Below are 24,331 nucleotides of genomic sequence, written 5' to 3'. Positions count from 1 at the left end.
AGAAAGACCTGTGAGAATGTTACCCTGAACAAGACATGGGGAGATGCGTCCGTCTTCTGTTTATCTCAGTTTAGCTGAGAATCATCAACATGTACTTTAAGGTGTTAATGAGAAGCATTACGGTCATTCATCCTCAGTATCAGAAATATATGTATATTCAGAAATCAGACATGGGGCAATGTTCAACATGATGGAACAGAATACATTTAAAAAACCTAATTCTACATTCAGATATGTAGGTATACCTTCATATGCCTGACCATACTCTTTCTTTGGGTTGAGTTTAGTGACATCTACTGAGGAAAGTAATACTGTAGATACAGTACTACTTGAATTTTTAATCAATGGAATGATTTGGTCAATAGTCATTACCCACATCCCTTTGTGACTTCTTCTCTGATCGCTAAACAGCCCGAATCTGCTCTTGATCTATGACAAAACTCATTGAAAATAGAGTTGTGAACGTTTCACATCTTACTTTATCACATCGTAACCTATATAATTCATCAACCATTTTCACCAACATGGGCACTGAACCCTCCCCAAGGGGGGAACAAGAACCAGATCTGGGTGAGAAATCAAGCAAATTGTATCACAAATAGCATTGAAAATAAATTGGCTTTAATGATGATGCATTGTATTGAATAACTGTGTTTCAACTATTAATTTGTTTCTGTCCCTAATCTATTGAAATAAAGCAACTATTAATTTGTTTCTGTCCCTAATCTATTGAAATAAAGCAACTATTAATTTGTGTCTGTCCCTAATCTATTGAAATAAAGCAACTATTAATTTGTGTCTGTCCCTAATCTATTGAAATAAAGCAACTATTAATTTGTGTCTGTCCCTAATCTATTGAAATAAAGCCATTTGAAAATGAATGTAGGTGACTGAACGTGGTAACTCATTAAATAACCTTTGAAAGCAGCATGAATGATGAGATGGAATGATAGTGTTTCGTCCTTCTAATTACTGATCTGATTCTGACATCGTGATCAGATTAGTCAAAGCAATGAGGTGGGAGCCTGCCTTTATAATAAAGCATTGCACAAATCTATAATTTGGTCTTTTAGAAAACGTTAGGCATTCCTACATCCTTTTACATGACTGGAGACATTAGCCAATACTTTTTAATACCACAGAATTACTGGAATGATGGGCTATTCTGATACTGACCAAAGATAATGGTTTTAGCTATGTTGATACATAAAGAGTAATAACATTGTAGCACAGAAACGGCAACCAAGTTTTTGTGTAAAAAAGGCTATTAATTAAGAAAATATGTGAAATTACTTGAAAATGGCGAAGAGTCAATACAGGACAAAGATCGAATCGTATGACACCAGATCCGACACTCGTCGGATGTGGCAGGGCTTGCAAACTATTACACACTGCAAAGGGAAGCACAGCCGAGAGCTGCCCAGTAACACGAGCCTACCACATGAGCTAAATTACTTCTATGCTCGCTTTGAGGCGAGAAACGCTGAGACATGCATGAGAGCATCAGCTGACACGTGACCTACTGGTTGTATGTACTGACATGTGACCTACTGGTTGTGTGTATGTACTGACATGTGACCTACTGGTTGTGTGTACTGACATGTAACCTACTGGTTGTGTGTATGTACTGACATGTGACCTACTGGTTGTGTGTATGTACTGACATGTGACCTACTGGTTGTGTGTACTGACATGTGACCTACTGGTTGTGTGTACTGACATGTGACCTACTGGTTGTGTGTACTGACATGTGACCTACTGGATGTGTGTGTGTACTGACATGTGACCTACTGGTTGTGTGTGTACTGACATGTGACCTACTGGTTGTGTGTATGTACTGACATGTGACCTACTGGTTGTGTGTGTGTACTGACATGTAACCTACTGGTTGTGTGTATGTACTGACATGTGACCTACTGGTTGTGTCTATGTACTGACATGTGACCTACTGGTTGTGTCTATGTACTGACATGTGACCTACTGGTTGTGTTTATGTACTGACATGTGACCTACTGGTTGTGTGTATGTACTGACATGTGACCTACTGGTCCGTCTTCAAGAGAGCGAGAGTTGCACCCCTTCTGAAAAAACCTACACTCGATCCCTCCGATGTCAACAATTACAGACCAGTATCCCTTCTTTCTTTTCTCTCCAAAACTCTTGAACGTGCCGTCCTTGGCCAGCTCTCCCGCTATCTCTCTCTGAATGACCTTCTTGATCCAAATCAGTCAGGTTTCAAGACTAGTCATTCAACTGAGACTGCTCTCCCATATCACGGAGGCGCTCCGCACTGCTAAAGCTAACTCTCTCTCCTCTGCTCTCATCCTTCTAGACCTATCGGCTGCCTTCGATACTGTGAACCATCAGATCCTCCTCTCCACCCTCTCCGAGTTGGGCATCTCCGGCGCGGCCCACGCTTGGATTGCGTCCTACCTGACAGGTCGCTCCTACCAGGTGGCGTGGCGAGAATCTGTCTCCTCACCACGCGCTCTCACCACTGGTGTCCCCCAGGGCTCTGTTCTAGGCCCTCTCATATTCTCGCTATACACCAAGTCACTTGGCTCTGTCATAACCTCACATGGTCTCTCCTATCATTGCTATGCAGACAACACACAATTAATCTTCTCCTTTCCCCCTTCTGATGACCAGGTGGCGAATCGCATCTCTGCATGTCTGGCAGACATATCAGTGTGGATGACGGATCACCACCTCAAGCTGAACCTCGGCAAGATGGAGCTGCTCTTCCTCCCGGGGAAGGACTGCCCGTTCCATGATCTCGCCATCACGGTTGACAACTCCATTGTGTCCTCCTCCCAGAGCGCTAAGAACCTTGGCGTGATCCTGGACAACACCCTGTCGTTCTCAACCAACATCAAGGAGGTGGCCCGTTCCTGTAGGTTCATGCTCTACAACATCCGCAGAGTACGACCCTGCCTCACACAGGAAGCGGCGCAGGTCCTAATCCAGGCACTTGTCATCTCCCGTCTGGATTACTGCAACTCGCTGTTGGCTGGGCTCCCTGCCTGTGCCATTAAACCCCTTCAACTCATCCAGAACGCCGCAGCCCGTCTGGTGTTCAACCTTCCCAAGTTCTCTCACGTCACCCCGCTCCTCCGTTCTCTCCACTGGCTTCCAGTTGAAGCTCGCATCTGCTACAAGACCATGGTGCTTGCCTACGGAGCTGTGAGGGGAACGGCACCTCAGTACCTCCAGGCCCTACACCCAAACACGGGCACTGCGTTCATCCACCTCTGGCCTGCTCGCCTCCCTACCACTGAGGAAGTACAGCTCCCGCTCAGCCCAGTCAAAACTGTTCGCTGCTCTGGCCCCCCAATGGTGGAACAAACTCCCTCACGACGCCAGGACAGCGGAGTCAATCACCACCTTCCGGAGACACCTGAAACCCCACCTCTTTAAGGAATACCTAGGATAGGATAAGTAATCCCTCTCACCCCCCTTTAAGATATAGATGCACTATTGTAAAGTGACTGTTCCACTGGATGTCATAAGGTGAATGCACCAATTTGTAAGTCGCTCTGGATAAGAGCGTCTGCTAAATGACTTAAATGTAAATGTAAATGTAATGTGACCTACTGGTTGTGTTTATGTACTGACATGTGACCTACTGGTTGTGTGTATGTACTGACATGTGACCTACTGGTTGTGTTTATGTACTGACATGTGACCTACTGGTTGTGTGTATGTACTGACATGTGACCTACTGGTTGTGTGTATGTACTGACATGTGACCTACTGGTTGTGTGTATGTACTGACATGTGACCTACTGGTTGTGTGTATGTACTGACATGTGACCTACTGGTTGTGTGTATGTACTGACATGTAACCTACTGGTTGTGTGTATGTACTGACATGTAACCTACTGGTTGTGTGTGTGTACTGACATGTGACCTACTGGTTGTGTGTATGTACTGACATGTGACCTACTGGTTGTGTGTATGTACTGACATGTGACCTACTGGTTGTGTGTATGTACTGACATGTGACCTACTGGTTGTGTGTATGTACTGACATGTGACCTACTGGTTGTGTGTATGTACTGACATGTGACCTACTGGTTGTGTGTGTGTACTGACATGTGACCTACTGGTTGTGTGTATGTACTGACATGTAACCTACTGGTTGTGTGTACTGACATGTGACCTACTGGTTGTGTGTGTGTACTGACATGTGACATACTGGTTGTGTGTGTGTACTGACATGTGACCTACTGGTTGTGTGTGTGTACTGACATGTGACCTACTGGTTGTGTGTATGTACTGACATGTGACCTACTGGTTGTGTGTATGTACTGACATGTGACCTACTGGTTGTGTGTATGTACTGACATGTGACCTACTGGTTGTGTCTATGTACTGACATGTGACCTACTGGTTGTGTCTATGTACTGACATGTGACCTACTGGTTGTGTGTATGTACTGACATGTGATCTACTGGTTGTGTGTATGTACTGACATGTAACCTACTGGTTGTGTGTATGTACTGACATGTGACCTACTGGTTGTGTGTATGTACTGACATGTGACCTACTGGTTGTGTGTACTGACATGTGACCTACTGGTTGTGTGTACTGACATGTGACCTACTGGTTGTGTGTGTGTACTGACATGTGACCTACTGGTTGTGTGTACTGACATGTGACCTACTGGTTGTGTGTGTGTACTGACATGTGACCTACTGGTTGTGTGTGTGTACTGACATGTGACCTACTGGTTGTGTGTATGTACTGACATGTGACCTACTGGTTGTGTGTATGTACTGACATGTGACCTACTGGTTGTGTGTATGTACTGACATGTGACCTACTGGTTGTGTGTATGTACTGACATGTGACCTACTGGTTGCGTGTGTGTACTGACATGTGACCTACTGGTTGTGTGTGTGTACTGACATGTGACCTACTGGTTGCGTGTGTGTACTGACATGTGACCTACTGGTTGTGTGTGTGTACTGACATGTGACCTACTGGTTGTATGTACTGACATGTGACCTACTGGTTGTGTGTACTGACACGTGACCTACTGGTTGTGTGTACTGACACGTGAACTACTGGTTGTGTGTACTGACATGTGACCTACTGGTTGTATGTACTGACATGTGACCTACTGGTTGTGTGTACTGACATGTGACCTACTGGTTGTATGTACTGACATGTGACCTACTGGTTGTGTGTACTGACATGTGACCTACTGGTTGTATGTACTGACATGTGACCTACTGGTTGTGTGGACTGACACGTGACCTACTGGTTGTGTGTACTGACATGTGACCTACTGGTTGTATGTACTGACATGTGACCTACTGGTTGTGTGTACTGACACGTGACCTACTGGTTGTGTGTACTGACACGTGACCTACTGGTTGTGTGTACTGACATGTGACCTACTGGTTGTATGTACTGACACGTGACCTACTGGTTGTGTGTACTGACATGTGACCTACTGGTTGTATGTACTGACACGTGACCTACTGGTTGTGTGTATGTACTGACATGTATGTGTAACTGACAGATGTATTAAAAACATGAACATGTAGTGTAAAGGATTTTGTCTGTAATGTATTTTCTGTTATTTGTCAGACCACCAGTAAGACTAGCTGTCCACATTGGCGTCGGCTAATGGGGATCCTAACAAATAGAATCACATCAAAATGTTCCATGAGCTGAAATAAAAGATCCCAAAAATGTTCAATACACACAAAAAGATTATTTATCACAAAATTTGCTCACAAATGTAATTACATCCCTGTTAGTGAACATTTCTCCTTTGCCAAGATAATCCATCCACCTGACAGGTGTGGCGTATCAAGAAGCTGATTAAAAAGCTTATTGATTTGATGGGGACAATAAAAGGCCATTCTAAAATGTGCAGTTTTGTCACAGAACACACTGCCACAGATGTGGCAAGTTTTTAGGGAGCGCGCAATTGGCATGCTGACTGCAGGAATGTTCACCTGAGAATCAAATATTCATTTCTCTACCATAAACTGCTTCCAACGTCGTTTTAGAGAACTTGGAAGTACGTCCAAACGAACTCACAACCGCAGATCACGGGATGACATGTAGGACAGCGTGTTCCAGTTCCTGACAATATCCAGCAACTTCACACAGCCATTGAAGAGGAGTGGGACAACATTCCACAGACCACAATCAACAGTCTGATCAACTGATCAACCCCTTTATACCACGTTATCTCCTATCCTGGGACTAAAGAAACGTCTACCCCTTTATACCACGTTATCTCCTATCCTGGGACTAAAGAAACGTCTACCCCTTTATACCACGTTATCTCCTATCCTGGGACTACAGCTAGAAACATCTACCCCTTTATACCACGCTATCTCCTATCCTGGGACTACAGCTAGAAACGTCTACCCCTTTATACCACGTTATCTCCTATCCTGGGACTACAGCTAGAAACGTCTACCCCTTTATACCACGTTATCTCCTATCCTGGGACTACAGCTAGAAACGTCTACCCCTTTATACCACTTTATCTCCTATCCTGGGACTACAGCTAGAAACGTCTACCCCTTTATACCACGTTATCTCCTATCCTGGGACTACAGCTAGAAACGTCTACCCCTTTATACCACGTTATCTCCTATCCTGGGACTACAGCTAGAAACGTCTACCCCTTTATACCACGTTATCTCCTATCCTGGGACTACAGCTAGAAACGTCTACCCCTTTATACCACGTTATCTCCTATCCTGGGACTACAGCTAGAAACGTCTACCCCTTTATACCACGTTATCTCCTATCCTGGGACTACAGCTAGAAACGTCTACCCCTTTATACCACATTATCTCCTATCCTGGGACTACAGAAATGTTCCAACACAGCCAGCATACTGATCTATGAATCACACCTTCACACACAGCCTGAAAACTGATCTATCAATCACATTTAAATACAGCCTGAAAACTGATCTATCAATCACTTTTAAATACAGCCTGGAAACTGATCTATGAATCACATTTAAATACAGCCTGGAAACTGATCTATGAATCACACCTTCCACCAAGCCTGGACACTAATCTATCAATCACATTTAAATACAGCCTGGATACTAATCTATCAATAACATTTAAATACAGCCTGTATACTAATCTATCAATCACATTTAAATACAGCCTGTATACTAATCTATCAATAACACGCTCCAATACAGCCTGGACACACCACTCCAACGTGAGGGTGTATGTGGGGAGGTTAGGATAAACCACTCCAACGTGACAGTGTATGTGGGGAGGTTGGGATAAACCACTCCAACGTGAGGGTGTATGTGGGGAGGTTAGGATAAACCACTCCAACGTGGGGAGGTTAGGATAAACCACTCCAACGTGAGGGTGTATGTGGGGAGGTTGGGATGAAGCACGACACACATATTTTTTGAACCATTGTGTAAAATTGAGGAAGAAAATGGTTTTAGGGGCATTTTCCCAGAAACAGACTAAGTGCTGGACTGAAAAGCTCAACGGAGATAAATATGTTTAGTCCAGTTCTGGGCTTAAACTGTGTCTCCTAGAAAGCACAGTCACAGTCAAATCTTTTCATACCTTCTGCTGGGCTGAATGCGTCTGTCTCCTCTCCTCCATGTTACTCTAGGCTTGGGAGATGCTCGGGGTCTACATCCCAACAACATGTCTTTCCCCAGCGTGGCGATCAGACGGACAGGGTTAGGGCTGAAGACTGGGGGTGACGCTGTGGAACAGATACAAAATATTTGATTTCACCTTTATTCTCCCTTGAGGTTAGAATCCACTTTTACGAAAGAGACCTGGATACGGTTCAACAGGTCACAGTACGACAACAGGTCACAGTATTACAACAGGTCACAGTTGAAAAGAAGGTCGACGACATCCGACAGGTCACAAACGACACCGCTACTGCTCACACTGGTCACAGTACTCTGACAACTTTCTCACAGTCTCTCCAGATGAAATCTCGCAGGGCACAGTACTACAACCTGCCCGCTTGACCCTATCCCCTCCTCTCTTCTCCAGACCATTTCCGGAGACCTTCTCCAACAGGCTCATCAACTCATCCCTGACCGTTGGCAGGTCCCAGTACTTCAACAGGTCGACAGTACTACAACAGGTCACAAAACCTACAACAGGTCACATGTCAACAATTACAGGTCACAGTATCCCTTCAACAGGTCACTCCAAAACTCTTGAACGGTCACGTCCTTGGCAGGTCTCCCGCTATCTCTCTCTGAATGACCTTCTTGATCCAAATCAGTCAGGTTTCAAGACTAGTCATTCAACAGGTCACAGTCTGTATCACAGGTCACAGTACTAAAGCAACAGGTCACAGCTCTCATCCTTCAGGTCACAGTACCTATAACAGGTCACAGATACTCCTCTCCACCCTCTCCGAGTATCTACAACAGGTCACAGTACTCCTAACAGGTCACAGGTGGCGTAGAACTGGTCACAGTACTACCACAGGTCACAGTACTATCTTGGCCCTCACATTCTCGCTATAACAGGTCACAGGCTCTGTCATAACCTCAGGTCTCAGTTATCATTGCTAGGTCAGAGTACACAATTAATCTTCTCCTTTCCCCCTTCTGATGACCAGGTCACAGTACTCTGCATGTCACAGTACTATCAACAGGTCACAGTACAAGCTGAACAGGTCACAGTACTCTTCCAGGTCACGTTCCATGATCTCGCCATCACGGTACAACTCCAGTGTCACAGTACTCCCACAGGTCACAGTACTACAACAGGTCACAACACCCTGTCGTTCTCAACTAACAGGTCACGGTACTATAACAGGTCACATGTACTACAACAGGTCACCCTGTACTACAAAGGTCACAGTCCTAATAACAGGCACTTGTCATCTCCCGTCTGGATTACTGCAACTCGCTGTTGGCTGGGCTCCCTGCCTGTGCCATTAAACCCCTTCAACAGGTCACAGAACTACTCTGGTGTTCAACAGGTCACAGTACTATAACAGGTCACAGTACTATAACAGGTCACAGTACTATAACAGGTCACAGTACCATGGTGCTTGCCTAACAGGTCACAGTACTACAACAGGTCACAGTACACCCAACAGGTCACAGTATCCACAACAGGTCACAGTACCTAACAGGTCACAGTACTATAACAGGTCACAGTCAAACAGGTCTGTTATAACAGGTCACAGTACTGGCCCCCAGGTCACAAACTACTACAACAGGTCACAGTACTCACAACAGGTCACAGTACCTGAAACAGGTCACAGTACTACAACAGGTCACAGTATCCCTACAACAGGTCACATTGTTAAGTGACTGTCCCAATGTCATAAGGTGAATGCACAATTTGTAAGTACTCTGGATAACAGGTCACAGTACTACAACAGGTCACAGTACTACAACAGGTCACAGTACTACAACAGGTCACAGTACTACAACAGGTCACAGTACTACAACAGGTCACAGTTCTACAACAGGGCACAGTACTACAACAGGTCACAGTACTATAACAGGTCACAGTACTACAACAGGTCACAGTACTACAACAGGTCACAGTACTACAACAGGTCACAGTACTACAACAGGTCACAGTACTACAACAGGTCACAGTACTACAACAGGTCACAGTACTACAACAGGTCACAGTACTACAACAGGTCACAGTACTACAACAGGTCACAGTACTACAACAGGTCACAGTACTACAACAGGTCACAGTACTACAACAGGTCACAGTACTACAACAGGTCACAGTACTACAACAGGTCACAGTACGACAACAGGTCACAGTACTACAACAGGTCACAGTACTACAACAGGTCACAGTACTACAACAGGTCACAGTACTACAGCAGGTCACAGTACTACAACAGGTCACAGTACTACAACAGGTCACAGTACTACAACAGGTCACAGTACTACAACAGGTCACAGTACTACAACAGGTCACAGTACTACAACAGGTCACAGTACTACAACAGGTCACAGTACTACAACAGGTCACAGTACTACAACAGGTCACAGTACTACAACAGGTCCCAGTACTACAACAGGTCACAGTACTACAACAGGTCACAGTATTACAACAGGTCACAGTACTACAACAGGTCACACACAGTACTATAACAGGTCACAGTACTACAACAGGTCACAGTACTATAACAGGTCACAGTATTACAACAGGTCACAGTAGCGATCATAATGTCAAATCACAAAAAGATGTCAGAGGTGTCAGAAACGGAACATTTACACTAGGAATATACACTAGGAATATACACTAGGAATATACACTAGGAATACACTGCATATACACTAGGAATATACACTGGAATATACACTAGGTGATTATACACTAGGAATATACACTGCTCTGGGAACAGAGCTGAAATGGAACATATACACTAGAAATGACTAGGAATAACACTGTAAATATAACTATGTAATATACACTAGGAATATACACTGCTCAGGAACAGAGCTGAAATGGAACATATACACTAGGAATATACACTAGGAATATACACTAGGAATATACACTGCTCACAGGGAACAGAGCTGGAACAGACTGGAACATATACACTAGGAATATACATTTAATATACACTAGGAATATACACTAGGAATATACACTAGGAATATACACTAGGAATATACACTGCTCACAGGGAACAGAGCTGAAATGGAACATTTCAAAAGCTCAAAAAAATTGGTTGGGACACTTAAACAACACAACGTAACTCCAAGTCAATCACACTTCTGTGAAATCAAACTGTCCACTTAGGAAGCAACACTGATTGACAATAAATGTCACATGCTGTTGTGCAAATGGAATAGACAACAGGTGGAAATTATAGGCATTTAGCAAGACACCCCCAATAAAGGAGTGGTTCTGCAGGTGGGGACCACAGACCACTTCTCAGTTCCTATGATTCCTGGCTGATGTTTTGGTCACTTTTGAATGCTGGCGGTGCTTTCACTCTAGTGGTAGCATGAGACGGAGTCTACAACCCACACAAGTGGCTCAGGTATGGCAGCTCATCCAGGATGGCACATCAATGTGAGCTGTGGCAAGAAGGTTTGCAGTGTCTGTCAGCGTAGTGTCCAGAGCATGGAGGCACTACCAGGAGACAGGCCAGTACATCAGGAGACGTGGAGGAGGCCGTTGGAGGGCAACAACCCAGCAGCAGGACCGCTACCTCCGCCTTTGTGCAAGGAGGAGCACTGCCAGAGCCCTGCAAAATAACCTCCAGCAGGCCACAAATGTGCATGTGTCTGCTCAAACGGTCAGAAACAGACTCCATGAGGGTGGTATGAGGGCCCGACGTCCACAGGTGGGGGTTGTGCTTACAGCCCAACACCGTGCAGGACGTTTGGCATTTGCCAGAGAACACCAAGATTGGCAAATTCGCCACTGGCGCCCTGTGCTCTTCACAGATGAAAGCAGGTTCACACCGAGCACATGTGACAGTCTGGAGACGCCGTGGAGAATGTTCTGCTGCCTGCAACATCCTCCAGCATGACCGGTTTGGCGGTGGATCAGTCATGGTGTGGGGTGGCATTTCTTTGGGGTAGCCTGACTGCCATTAGGTACCGAGATAAGATCCTCAGACCCCTTGTGAGACCATATGCTGGTGTGGTTGGCCCTGGGTTCCTCCTAATGCAAGACAATGCTAGACCTCATGTGGCTGGAGTGTGTCAGCAGTTCCTGCAAGAGGAAGGCATTGAGCACATCATGTCTCGCTCCATCCACCAATGCCACGTTGCACCACAGACTGTCCAGGAGTTGGCGGATGCTTTAGTCCAGGTCTGGGAGGAGATCCCTCAGGAGACCACCCGCCACCTCATCAGGAACATGCCCAGGCGTTGTAGGGAGGTCATACAGGCACGTGGAGGCCACACACACTACTGAGCCTCATTTTGACTTGTTTTAAGGACATTATATCAACGTTGGATCAGCCTGTAGTGTGGTTTTCCACATTAATTTTGAGGGTGACTCCAAATCCAGACCTCCATGGGTTGATAAATTTGATTTCCATTGATCATTTTTGTGTGATTTTGTTGTCAGCACATTCAACTATGTAAAGAAAAAAGTATTTAATAAGAATATTTCATTCATTCAGATCTAGGATGTGTTATTTTAGTGTTCCCTTTATTTTTTTGAGCAGTGTATTATTATTGTCATAATTATTTTCTGGTCAGAAACATATTCTCCAATGAACAATTATCATTAGGTAAACACAAAATATTGAACATTTTAGGGAATTGATCGTATAATCGTCTACAATATATTTACAGGAAATGTCCTATGAGAAAGATGCCATCATAAATAAATAATATAATATAATATAATATGATATAATAATAATATAATCATAAATAAATATAATAATAATAATATAATCATAAATAAATAATATAATATAATATTATAATAATATAATCATAAATAAATAATATAATAATAATATAATCATAAATAAATAATATAATATAATATGATATAATATAATATCATAAATAAATAATATAATATAATATTATAATAATATAATCATAAATAAATAATATAATAATAATATAATCATAAATAAATACTATAATATAATATAATATTATAATAATATAATCATAAATAAATACTATAATATAATATTATAATAATATAATCATAAATAAATACTATAATATTATAATAATATAATCATAAATAAATAATATAATATAATATTATAATAATATAATCATAAATAAATACTATAATATTATAATAATATAATCATAAATAAATAATATAATATAATATTATAATAATATAATCATAAATAAATACTATAATATTATAATAATATAATCATAAATAAATAATATAATATAATATTATAATAATATAATCATAAATAAATAATATAATATAATAATAATATAATCATAAATAAATAATATAATATAATAATAATATAATCATAAATAAATAATATAATATTATAATAATATAATCATAAATAAATAATATAATATTATAATAATATAATCATAAATAAATACTATAATATTATAATAATATAATCATAAATAAATAATATAATATAATATTATAATAATATAATCATAAATAAATAATATAATATAATAATAATATAATCATAAATGGGGAGGTTCTATACAGAGCTCAGGGGGATTGTCTAGTATGATCCAGAGCTCACAGGGAACAGAGCTGGGATGTCTATGGTCCGTAAATCAAGTGTTTATACAGAGGTTAAATATGTCCAATGATTCAGCCCTCCTCCAGGGAACAGAGCCATCCTCATGTTTAACATGAACAGATAATTACTGCTAAATGCCGACAGTGTCCAGGGGGAAGTGTGGGATGTGACCAATCAGATGACTCTTGAGGTTTTCAAACATCAACTGATCAAATCATGGACATAATTGCATTGACCTTAAAATGTCTCCATCCTAAATGGTAACTTGGGAGGTGTCCAGTATGACCTGTAGAGTGTGCTCTTTTTGATTAGAGCTCAGTAGGGAACAGAGCTGGGAGGTGTCCAGTATGATCAGAGCTGGGAGGTGTCCAGTATGATCAGAGCTGGGAGGTGTCCAGTATGATCAGAGCTGGGAGGTGTCCAGTATGATCAGAGCTGGGAGGTGTCCAGTATGATCAGAGCTGGGAGGTGTCCAGTATGATCAGAGCTGGGAGGTGTCCAGTATGATCAGAGCTGGGAGGTGTCCAGTATGATCAGAGCTGGGAAGTGTTGTCAACAGAGCTGGGACTGTACTATGTTACGCCAAAACAATTAGACGACCTGCCGATACAACATCAGGATCATCTGGGTCCTAATGATTTGGGTCCTAAAGGCACGACAGCTCTGTCTTTCCAGTGCCTCCCCCCTTCCTCTCTTCCCCGGGCCTCCCTCCACTCTCCCTCCCTAAAAAAATGGCCTGTAACATGGCAGGCTCCCTCCCTCCATCCCTCCTTCCCTTCCCTCAGTAGAGCTGTGACAGGATCACCTCCACCCCCACTCCCTTTCCCCAGTAGAGCTGGGACAGGATCACCCTCCACCCCCCTTCCCCCAGTAGAGCTGTGACAGGATCACCCTCCACCCCCACTCCCTTTCCCCAGTAGAGCTGTGACACAGGATCACCCTCCACCCCCACTCCCTTTCCCCAGTAGAGCTGTGACAGGATCACCCTCCACCCCCACTCCCTTTCCCCAGTAGAGCTGTGACAGGATCAGAGGCCACCCCCACCCCTTCCCCAGTAGAGCTGTGACAGGATCACCACCCCCACTCCCTTTCCCCAGTAGAGCTGTGACAGGATCATTAGCCACCCCCCCCTTCCCCCAGTAGAGCTGCTGACAGGACATCCTCACAAAGGACCCCAGAGAGTAAGAAGGATCATACCCCCACTTTCCCCAGTAGAGCTGTGACATGGATTCCACCCCCAGAATATGGGACAATCACCATCCACCCCCAAACCTTCCCCATTCTGAGCTGTTGTTTAAAGGCAGGATCACCCTCCACCCCACTCCCTTTCCCCAGGGAAGGGGACAGGATCAGAGGGGAGGCATCCAGGGTCCCCTAGTAGCCTCCAGTGATGACTCATCTCCAAGGTGTTATTAGCCATGAATCGGAGTCCTGATAGCTGCTGCTTGAGGACATCCTCAGGAAAGGACACAGACAGAGAGTAAGAATGTATAACTGTAGGGGGTTACCAGGGAATATTAATCACCATCAGGAGGAAACCTCCTCATTCTGACTGTTGTTTAAAGGCAAGAGGGGGGGCAGGAAGGAGGAGAGAGGGGGCAGGCAGGAAGAGAGAGGGGAGGGGAGGCAGGAAGGAGAGGGAGGGGGAGGGGGGAGGCAGGAAGGAGAGAGGGGAGGCAGGAAGGAGAGAGGGGGAGGCAGGAAGGAGAGAGGGGGGCAGGCAGGAGAGAGGGGGAGAGGGGGAGGCAGGAAGGAGAGAGGGGAGGCAGGAAGGGGGAGGCAGAAGGAGGGGGGGCAGGCAGGAGAGAGAGGAGGCAGGCAGGAGAGAGAGGGAGGCAGGGAAGAGAGAGGGGAGGCAGGAAGGAGAGAGGGGGAGGCAGGAAGGAGAGAGGGGGAGGCAGGAAGGAGAGAGGGGGAGGCAGGAAGGAGAGAGGGGGAGGGAAGAGAGAGGGGGAGGGAGGGAAGAGAGAGGGGGAGGGGAGGCAGGAAGGAGAGAGGGGGGAGGCAGGAAGGAGAGAGGGTAAGGGGAGGAAGGAGAGAGGGGGATGGGAGGCAGGGAAGAGAGAGGGGGAGGGGAGGCAGGAAGGAGAGAGGGAGGGAGGCAGGAAGGAGAGAGGGGGAGGCAGGAAGGAGAGAGGGGAGGCAGGAAGGAGAGAGGGGGAGGGAGGCAGGAAGGAGAGAGGGAGGCAGGGAAGAGAGAGGGGGAGGGGAGGCAGGAAGGAGAGAGGGAGGCAGGGAAGAGAGAGGGGAGGGGAGGCAGGGAGGAGAGAGGGGGGTGGCAGGGAAGAGAGGGGGAGGGGAGGCAGGAAGGAGAGAGGGGGAGGCATGGAGGAGAGAGGGGGAGGCAGGGAGGAGAGAGGGGGAGGGAAAGCAGGAAGGAAGGAGAGAGGGGGAGGCATGGAGGAGAGAGGGGGAGGCAGAGAGGAGAGAGGGGAGAGGGGAGAGAGGGGAGAGAGGAGAGAGGGGGGAGGCAGAGAGGAGAGAGGGGAGGCAGAGGGGAGGGGGAGGCAGGGAGGAGAGGGGAGGGAAAGCAGGAAGGAAGGAGAGAGTGGCGAGGGATCTCATTCTCAGTGACTTTGCTTAACATGATCAGACGACAGAGGCTTATGGTGTTCACAGAGACTGCATATACTTAATGTAATTAACACATCATGGTCTCAACATACAGTTTTTGCTGTATGACTCAGGGTTGGGAATGAACAGGAAATCAATGTGACGTTACAGAAACTTGGGATGGTTCATTCGTTACAGTTCATATTCTCCAAATGTGATGCCTGAAGAAACAAGGCCCACAATGTAGATGCTAAATCAAAATGACCAACAGGATATGAGGAGAGGGGGAAAAGAGGAGTGGAGAATTGGAGGAGAGCTGGAGAGGAGAGGAAAGGAAAGCTGGAGAGTAGAGCTGGAGAGGAGAGTTGGAGAGGAGAGGAGAGAAAAGCTGGACAGGACAGCTGGAGAGGAGAGTTGGAGAGAAAAGCTGGAGAGGAGAGGAGGGGAGAGGAGAGCTGGAGAGGAGGGGTGAGCTGGAAAGGAGAGGAGAGTAGAGCTGGAGAGGAGAGTAGAGCTGGAGAGGAGAGTAGAGGAAAGCTGGAGAGGAGAGGAGAGCTGGAGAGGAGAGTAGAGGAAAGCTGGAGAGGAGAGGAGAGTAGAGGAAAGCTGGAGAGGAGAGGAGAGCTGGAAAGCTGAGAGGAGAGTAGCTAGAGAGGAGAGTAGAGCTGGAGAGGAGAGCTAGAGGAGAGGGGAGCTGAGAGGAGGGTGAGCTGGGAGAGGAGAGGAGAGCTGTAGAGGAGAGGAGAGAGCTGGAGAGGAGAGGAGAGTAGAGGAAAGCTGGAGAGGAGAGATGAGGGGAGAGCTGGAGAGGAGAGCTGGAGAGGAGAGCTAGAGAGGAGGGGAGAGCTGGAGAGGAGAGGAGGGGAGAGCTGGAGAGGAGAGGAGATGAGAGAGCTGGAGAGGAGAGGAGAGCTGAACAGGAGAGATGGAGAGGAGAGATGGAGAGGAGAGGAGCTGGAGAGGAGAGAGAGCTGGAGAGGAGAGGTGAGCTGGAGAGGAGAGGTGAGCTGGAGAGGAGAGCTGGAGAGGAGAGGAGAGCTGGAGAGGAGAGTAGAGCTGGAGGGAGAGGTGAGCTGGAGAGGAGAGGAGAGCTGGAGAGGAGAGCTGGAGAGGAGAGAGGAGAGCTGGAGAGGAGAGGTGAGCTGGAGAGGAGAGGTGGCTGGAGGTGAGCTGGAGAGGAGAGGTGAGCTGGAGAGGAGAGTGAGCTGGAGAGGAGAGGTGAGCTGGAGAGGTGAGCTGGAGAGGAGAGGAGAGCTGGAGAGGAGAGGTGAGCTGGAGAGGAGAGGTGAGCTGGAGAGGTGAGCTGGAGAGAGAGGTGAGCTGGAGAGGAGAGGTGAGCTGGAGAGGTGAGCTGGAGAGGAGAGGTGAGCTGGAGAGGAGGGTGAGCTGGAGAGGAGAGGAGAGCTGGAGAGGAGCTGAGAGCTGGGAGAGAAGAGCTGGAGAGGAGGAGAGAAGAGCTGGAGAGGTGAGAGAGAAGAGCTGGAGAGGAGAGGAGAGTAGGGCTGGAGAGGAGAGAAGAGGAGAGCTGTAGAGAGAGGAGAGGGAGCTGGAGAGGAGAGGAGAGCTTGAGAGGAGAGGAGGGGAGAGCTACTTTAATAGAAGAACCGTTGCATACTGCAGGGCAGATAGACAGCCAGTGATTACTGCAGGGCAGACAGCCAGCCAGTGAATACTGCAGGGCAGACAGACAGCCAGTGAATACTGCAGGGCAGACAAACAGCCAGTGAATTCTGCAGGGCAGATAGCCAGTGAATACTGCATGGCAGAGAGACAGCCAGTGAATACTGCATGAGAGGACAGCCAGTGAATACTGCTGGCAGAGAGACAGCCAGTGAATACTGCAGGGCAGACAGACAGTGAATACTGCAGGTCAGATAGACAGCCAATACTGCAGGGCAGATAGACAGTGAATACTGCAGGGCAGACAAACAGCCAGTGAATTCTGCAGGGCAGATAGACAGTGAATACTGCAGGGCAGACAGCCAGTGAATACTGCATGGCAGGCAGATAGACAGTGAATACCAGTGAATACTGCAGGGCAGATAGACAGAATACTGCAGGGCAGATAGACAGTGAATACTGCAGGGCAGACAGCCAGTGAATACTGCAGGGCAGACAGCGGTGAATACTGCAGGGCAGACAAACAGCCAGTGAATACTGCAGGGCAGACAAACAGCCAGTGAATACTGCAGGGCAGATGGCTGCAGGGCAGACAAACAGCCAGTGAATACTGCAGGGCAGACAAACAGCCAGTGAATACTGCAGGGCAGAGACAGTGAATAGCCAGTGAAGTGAATACTGCAGGGCAGATAGACAGTGAATACTGCAGGGCAGACAAACAGCCAGTGAATACTGCAGGGCAGACAAACAGTGAATACTGCAGGGCAGATAGACAGTGAATACTGCAGGGCAGACAAACAGCCAGTGAATACTGCAGGGCAAATAGCCAGTGAATACTGCAGGGCAGATAGACAGCCAGTGAATACTGCAGGGCAGATAGACAGTGAATACTGCAGGGCAGATAGAAGTGAATACTGCAGGGCAGATAGACAGTGAATACTGCAGGGCAGACAAACAGCCAGTGAATACTGCAGGGCAGACAAACAGCCAGTGAATACTGCAGGGCAGATAGACAGCCAGTGAATATTGCAGGGCAGACATATAGGGAATAGGGTACCTTATATCTTTTACATGTTACCTTTATATTTAACTAGGCAAGAACAAATTCTTATTTTCAATGATGGCTTAGGAACAGTGAGTTAACTGCAGAACGACAGATTTTTACCTTGTCAGCTCTGGGATTCGATCCAGCATCCTATCGGTTACTAGTCCAACGCTCTAACCACTAGGCTACCTACCCGCCCCTAGTGGTTAGGGAATAGGGTGCCATATAGGGAATAGGGTAGCATTTGGGATGCATCCTCTGTCTTTCATTTCTTCATGCTAACCACTTTTAAGGTTCACTCAAGCACCGTTGATTGCCAATCAGCTTCTCAAGTGGTGTTTTGGTCCCATATTCCTACCGCTCTCCCTTATCAGGCCGTGGCCTATCCCAATGTCACATGCCGATATCCAGCAATGCAGAGAGGTGAAGAAAAGAGCAGGTCTACCTTTGTTGAAAAACAGGCCATTTACATTTCAATTTGCCACAACAAAAGAATTGACTTTATCTTTTCTCATTAGAACAGACCTTCTCTTTAACATAATGACAAAAACACCAGAACAGACCTTTCCTTTAACATAATGACAAACACACCAGAACAGACCTTCCTTTAACATAATGACAAAAACACCAGAACAGACCTTCCCCTTTAACATAATGACAAACACAACAGACCTTCCCCTTTAACATAATGACAAACACAACAGACCTTCTCCTTTAACATAATGACAAACACAACAGACCTTCCCCTTTAACATAATGACAAACAAAAGCAGACCTTCCCCTTTAACATAATGACAAACACAACAGACCTTCCCTTTAACATAATGACAAACACAACAGACCTTCCCTTTAACATAATGACAAACACAACAGACCTTCCTTTAACATAATGACAAACACAACAGACCTTCCCCTTTAACATAATGACAAACACACCAGAACAGACCTTCCTTTAACATAATGACAAACACAACAGACCTTCCCCTTTAACATAATGACAAACACACCAGAACAGACCTTCCTTTAACATAATGACAAACACAACAGACCTTCCCCTTTAACATAGTGACAAACACAACAGACCTTCCCCTTTAACATAGTGACAAACACAACAGACCTTCCCCTTTAACATAATGACAAACACAACAGACCTTCTCCTTTAACATAATGACAAACACAACAGACCTTCTCCTTTAACATAATGACAAACACAACAGACCTTCCCCTTTAACATAATGACAAACACAACAGACCTTCCCCTTTAACATAATGACAAACACAACAGACCTTCCCCTTTAACATAATGACAAACACAACAGACCTTCCCCTTTAACATAATGACAAACACAACAGACCTTCCTTTAACATAATGACAAACACAACAGACCTTCCCCTTTAACATAATGACAAACACACCAGAACAGACCTTCCCTTTAACATAATGACAAACACAACAGACCTTCCCCTTTAACATAATGACAAACACAACAGACCTTCCCCTTTAACATAATGACAAACACAACAGACCTTCCCCTTTAACATAATGACAAACACAACAGACCTTCCCCTTTAACATAATGACAAACACAACAGACCTTCCCCTTTAACATAATGACAAACACAACAGACCTTCCCCTTTAACATAATGACAAACACACCAGAACAGACCTTCCTTTAACATAATGACAAACACAACAGACCTTCCCCTTTAACATAATGACAAACACAAGAACAGACCTTCCTTTAACATAATGACAAACACAACAGACCTTCCCCTTTAACATAGTGACAAACACAACAGACCTTCCCCTTTAACATAGTGACAAACACAACAGACCTTCCCCTTTAACATAATGACAAACACAACAGACCTTCCCCTTTAACATAGTGACAAACACAACAGACCTTCCTTTAACATAATGACAAACACAACAGACCTTCCCCTTTAACATAATGACAAACACACCAGAACAGACCTTCCTTTAACATAATGACAAACACAACAGACCTTCCCCTTTAACATTGACAAACACACCAGAACAGACCTTTTTAACATAATGACAAACACAACAGACCTTCCCCTTTAACATAGTGACAAACACAACAGACCTTCCCCTTTAACATAGTGACAAACACAACAGACCTTCCCCTTTAACATAATGACAAACACAACAGACCTTCTCCTTTAACATAATGACAAACACAACAGACCTTTCTCCTTTTAACATAATGACAAACACAACAGACCTTCCCCTTTAACATAATGACAAACACAACAGACCTTCCCTTTAACATAATGACAAAACAACAGACCTTTCCCCTTTAACATAATGACAAACACAACAGACCTTCCCCTTTAACATAATGACAAACACAACAGACCTTCCTTTAACATAATGACAAACACAACAGACCTTCCCCTTTAACATAATGACAAACACACCAGAACAGACCTTCCCTTTAACATAATGACAAACACAACAGACCTTCCCCTTTAACATAATGACAAACACAACAGACCTTCCCCTTTAACATAATGACAAACACAACAGACCTTCCCCTTTAACATAATGACAAACACAACAGACAACCCCTTTAACATAGTGACAAACACAACAGACCTTCCTTTAACATAATGACAAACACAACAGACCTTCCCCTTTAACATAATGACAAACACACCAGAACAGACCTTCCTTTAACATAATGACAAACCAACAGACCTTCCCCTTTAACATAATGACAAACACACCAGAACAGACCTTCCTTTAACATAATGACAAACACAACAGACCTTCCCCTTTAACATAGTGACAAACACAACAGACCTTCCCCTTTAACATAGTGACAAACACAACAGACCTTCCCCTTTAACATAATGACAAACACAACAGACCTTCCCCTTTAACATAGTGACAAACACAACAGACCTTCCTTTAACATAATGACAAACACAACAGACCTTCCCCTTTAACATAATGACAAACACACCAGAACAGACCTTCCTTTAACATAATGACAAACACAACAGACCTTCCCCTTTAACATAATGACAAACACACCAGAACAGACCTTCCTTTAACATAATGACAAACACAACAGACCTTCCCCTTTAACATAGACAAACACAACAGACCTTCCCCTTTAACATAGTGACAAACACAACAGACCTTCCCCTTTAACATAATGACAAACACAACAGACCTTCTCCTTTAACATAATGACAAACACAACAGACCTTCTCCTTTAACATAATGACAAACACAACAGACCTTCCCCTTTAACATAATGACAAACACAACAGACCTTCCCCTTTAACATAATGACAAACACAACAGACCTTCCCCTTTAACATAATGACAAACACAACAGACCTTCCTTTAACATAATGACAAACACAACAGACCTTCCATTTAACATAATGACAAACACACCAGAACAGACCTTCCCTTTAACATAATGACAAACACAACAGACCTTCCCCTTTAACATAATGACAAACACAACAGACCCATTCCCTTTAACATAATGACAAACACAACAGACCTTCCCCATTTAACATAATGACAAACACAACATACCTTCCATTAACATAATGACAAACACAACAGACCTTCCCCTTTAACATAATGAAAACACAACAGACCTTCCCCTTTAACATAATGACAAACCACAGACCTTCCCCTTTAACATAATGAAAAAACACCAGAACAGACCTTCCTTTCACATAATGACAAAAACACCAGAACAGACCTCCCCTTTAACATAGTGACAAACACAACAGACCTTCCCCTTTAACATAATGACAAACACAACAGACCTTCCCCTTTAACATAATGACAAACACAACAGACCTTCTCCTTTAACATAATGACAAACACAACAGACCTTCCCCTTTAACATAATGACAAACACAACAGACCTTCCCCTTTAACATAATGACAAACACAACAGACCTTCTCCTTTAACATAATGACAAACACAACAGACCTTCCCCTTTAACATAGTGACAAACACAACAGACCTTCCTTTAACATAATGACAAACACAACAGACCTTCCTTTAACATAATGACAAACACACCAGAACAGACCTTCCCCTTTAACATAATGACAAACACACCAGAACAGACCTTCCCCTTTAACATAATGACAAACACAACAGACCTTCCCCTTTAACATAATGACAAACACAACAGACCTTCCCCTTTAACATAATGACAAACACAACAGACCTTCCCCTTTAACATAATGACAAACACAACAGACCTTCCCCTTTAACATAATGACAAACACAACAGACCTTCCCCTTTAACATAATGACAAACACAACAGACCTTCTCCTTTAACATAATGACAAAAACACCAGAACAGACCTTCCTTTAACATAATGACAAAAACACCAGAACAGACCTCCCCTTTAACATAGTGACAAACACAACAGACCTTCCCCTTTACATAATGACAAACACAACAGACCTTCTCCTTTAACATAATGACAAACACAACAGACCTTCCCCATTAACATAATGACAAACACAACAGACCTTCCCCTTTAACATAATGACAAACACAACAGACCTTCCCCTTTAACATAATGACAAACACAACAGACCTTCTCCTTTAACATAATGACAAAAACACCAGAACAGACCTTCCTTTAACATAATGACAAAAACACCAGAACAGACCTCCCCTTTAACATAGTGACAAACACAACAGACCTTCCCCTTTAACATAATGACAAACACAACAGACCTTCTCCTTTAACATAATGACAAACACAACAGACCTTCCCCTTTAACATAATGACAAACACAACAGACCTTCCTTTAACATAATGACAAACACAACAGACCTTCCCCTTTAACATAATGACAAACACACCAGAACAGACCTTCCCCTTTAACATAATGACAAACACAACAGACCTTCCCCTTTAACATAATGACAAACACAACAGACCTTCCCCTTTAACATAATGACAAACACAACAGACTTTCCCCTTTAACATAATGACAAACACAACAGACCTTCCCCTTTAACATAATGACAAACACAACAGACCTTCCCCTTTAACATAATGACAAACACAACAGACCTTCCCCTTTAACATAATGACAAACACAACAGACCTTCCCCTTTAACATAATGACAAACACAACAGACCTTCTCCTTTAACATAATGACAAACACAACAGACCTTCCTTTAACATAATGACAAACACAACAGACCTTCCTTTAACATAATGACAAACACAACAGACCCTCTCCTTTAACATAATGACAAACACAACAGACCCTCTCCTTTAACATAATGACAAACACAACAGACCTTCTCCTTTAACATAATGACAAACACAACAGACCTTCCCCTTTAACATAATGACAAACACAACAGACCCTTTCTTTAACATAATGACAAACACAACAGACCTAAGATAGTGGATGGTTATGCAGCAACGTTGGTTCAGGAAGCTAACTGAAATTTACATTCATAGCAATGAGAAACATTGGAATATTAGTTTACTTCCTGAAATGACTGGATTTAAGTCAATAGATTGGGTTTCCCCTGAGGCTGTTTACACTTGAGAACATTGGGTTTCCCCTGAGGCTATTTACAGTTGAGAACATCGGGTTTCCCCTGAGGCTGTTTACACTTGAGAACATTGGGTTTCCCCTGAGGCTATTTACAGTTGAGAACATTGGGTTTCCCCTGAGGCTGTTTACAGTTGAGAACATTGGGTTTCCCCTGAGGCTATTTACAGTTGAGAACATTGGGTTTTCCCTGAGGTTATTTACAGTATTTACGGTTTTTGTGGGGGTGAATTTGGAATGAGTATCAAGTACTAAATACATGTACACAGTGTCGGAATGAAAACAATAACAACAACAACAACAACAGGAGAAAAGAACA

The 24,331-nt window shown here is 44.2% G+C and overlaps 1 protein-coding gene across 3 annotated transcripts in view; it reads right to left on the bottom strand.

Moving 5' to 3' along the window:
• The window catches only part of LOC123993861 (contactin-5-like), a 253,341-nt gene that overhangs the window by 163,066 nt on the left and 65,944 nt on the right, over window positions 1-24,331 (bottom strand). For all 3 annotated transcript variants that reach the window (XM_046296320.1, XM_046296321.1, XM_046296322.1), the window contains exon 6: window positions 7,581-7,725. In XM_046296320.1, the coding sequence (XP_046152276.1) occupies window positions 7,581-7,725 (145 nt within the window). The remainder of the gene's footprint in view (window positions 1-7,580; window positions 7,726-24,331) is intronic.

The sequence above is a fragment of the Oncorhynchus gorbuscha genome, linkage group LG13, assembly GCF_021184085.1.
Source record: "Oncorhynchus gorbuscha isolate QuinsamMale2020 ecotype Even-year linkage group LG13, OgorEven_v1.0, whole genome shotgun sequence".
NCBI lineage: Eukaryota > Metazoa > Chordata > Actinopteri > Salmoniformes > Salmonidae > Oncorhynchus > Oncorhynchus gorbuscha.
The sequence above is the reverse complement of the archived record's forward strand: the minus strand, read 5'-3'. Positions and strand labels throughout refer to the sequence as shown.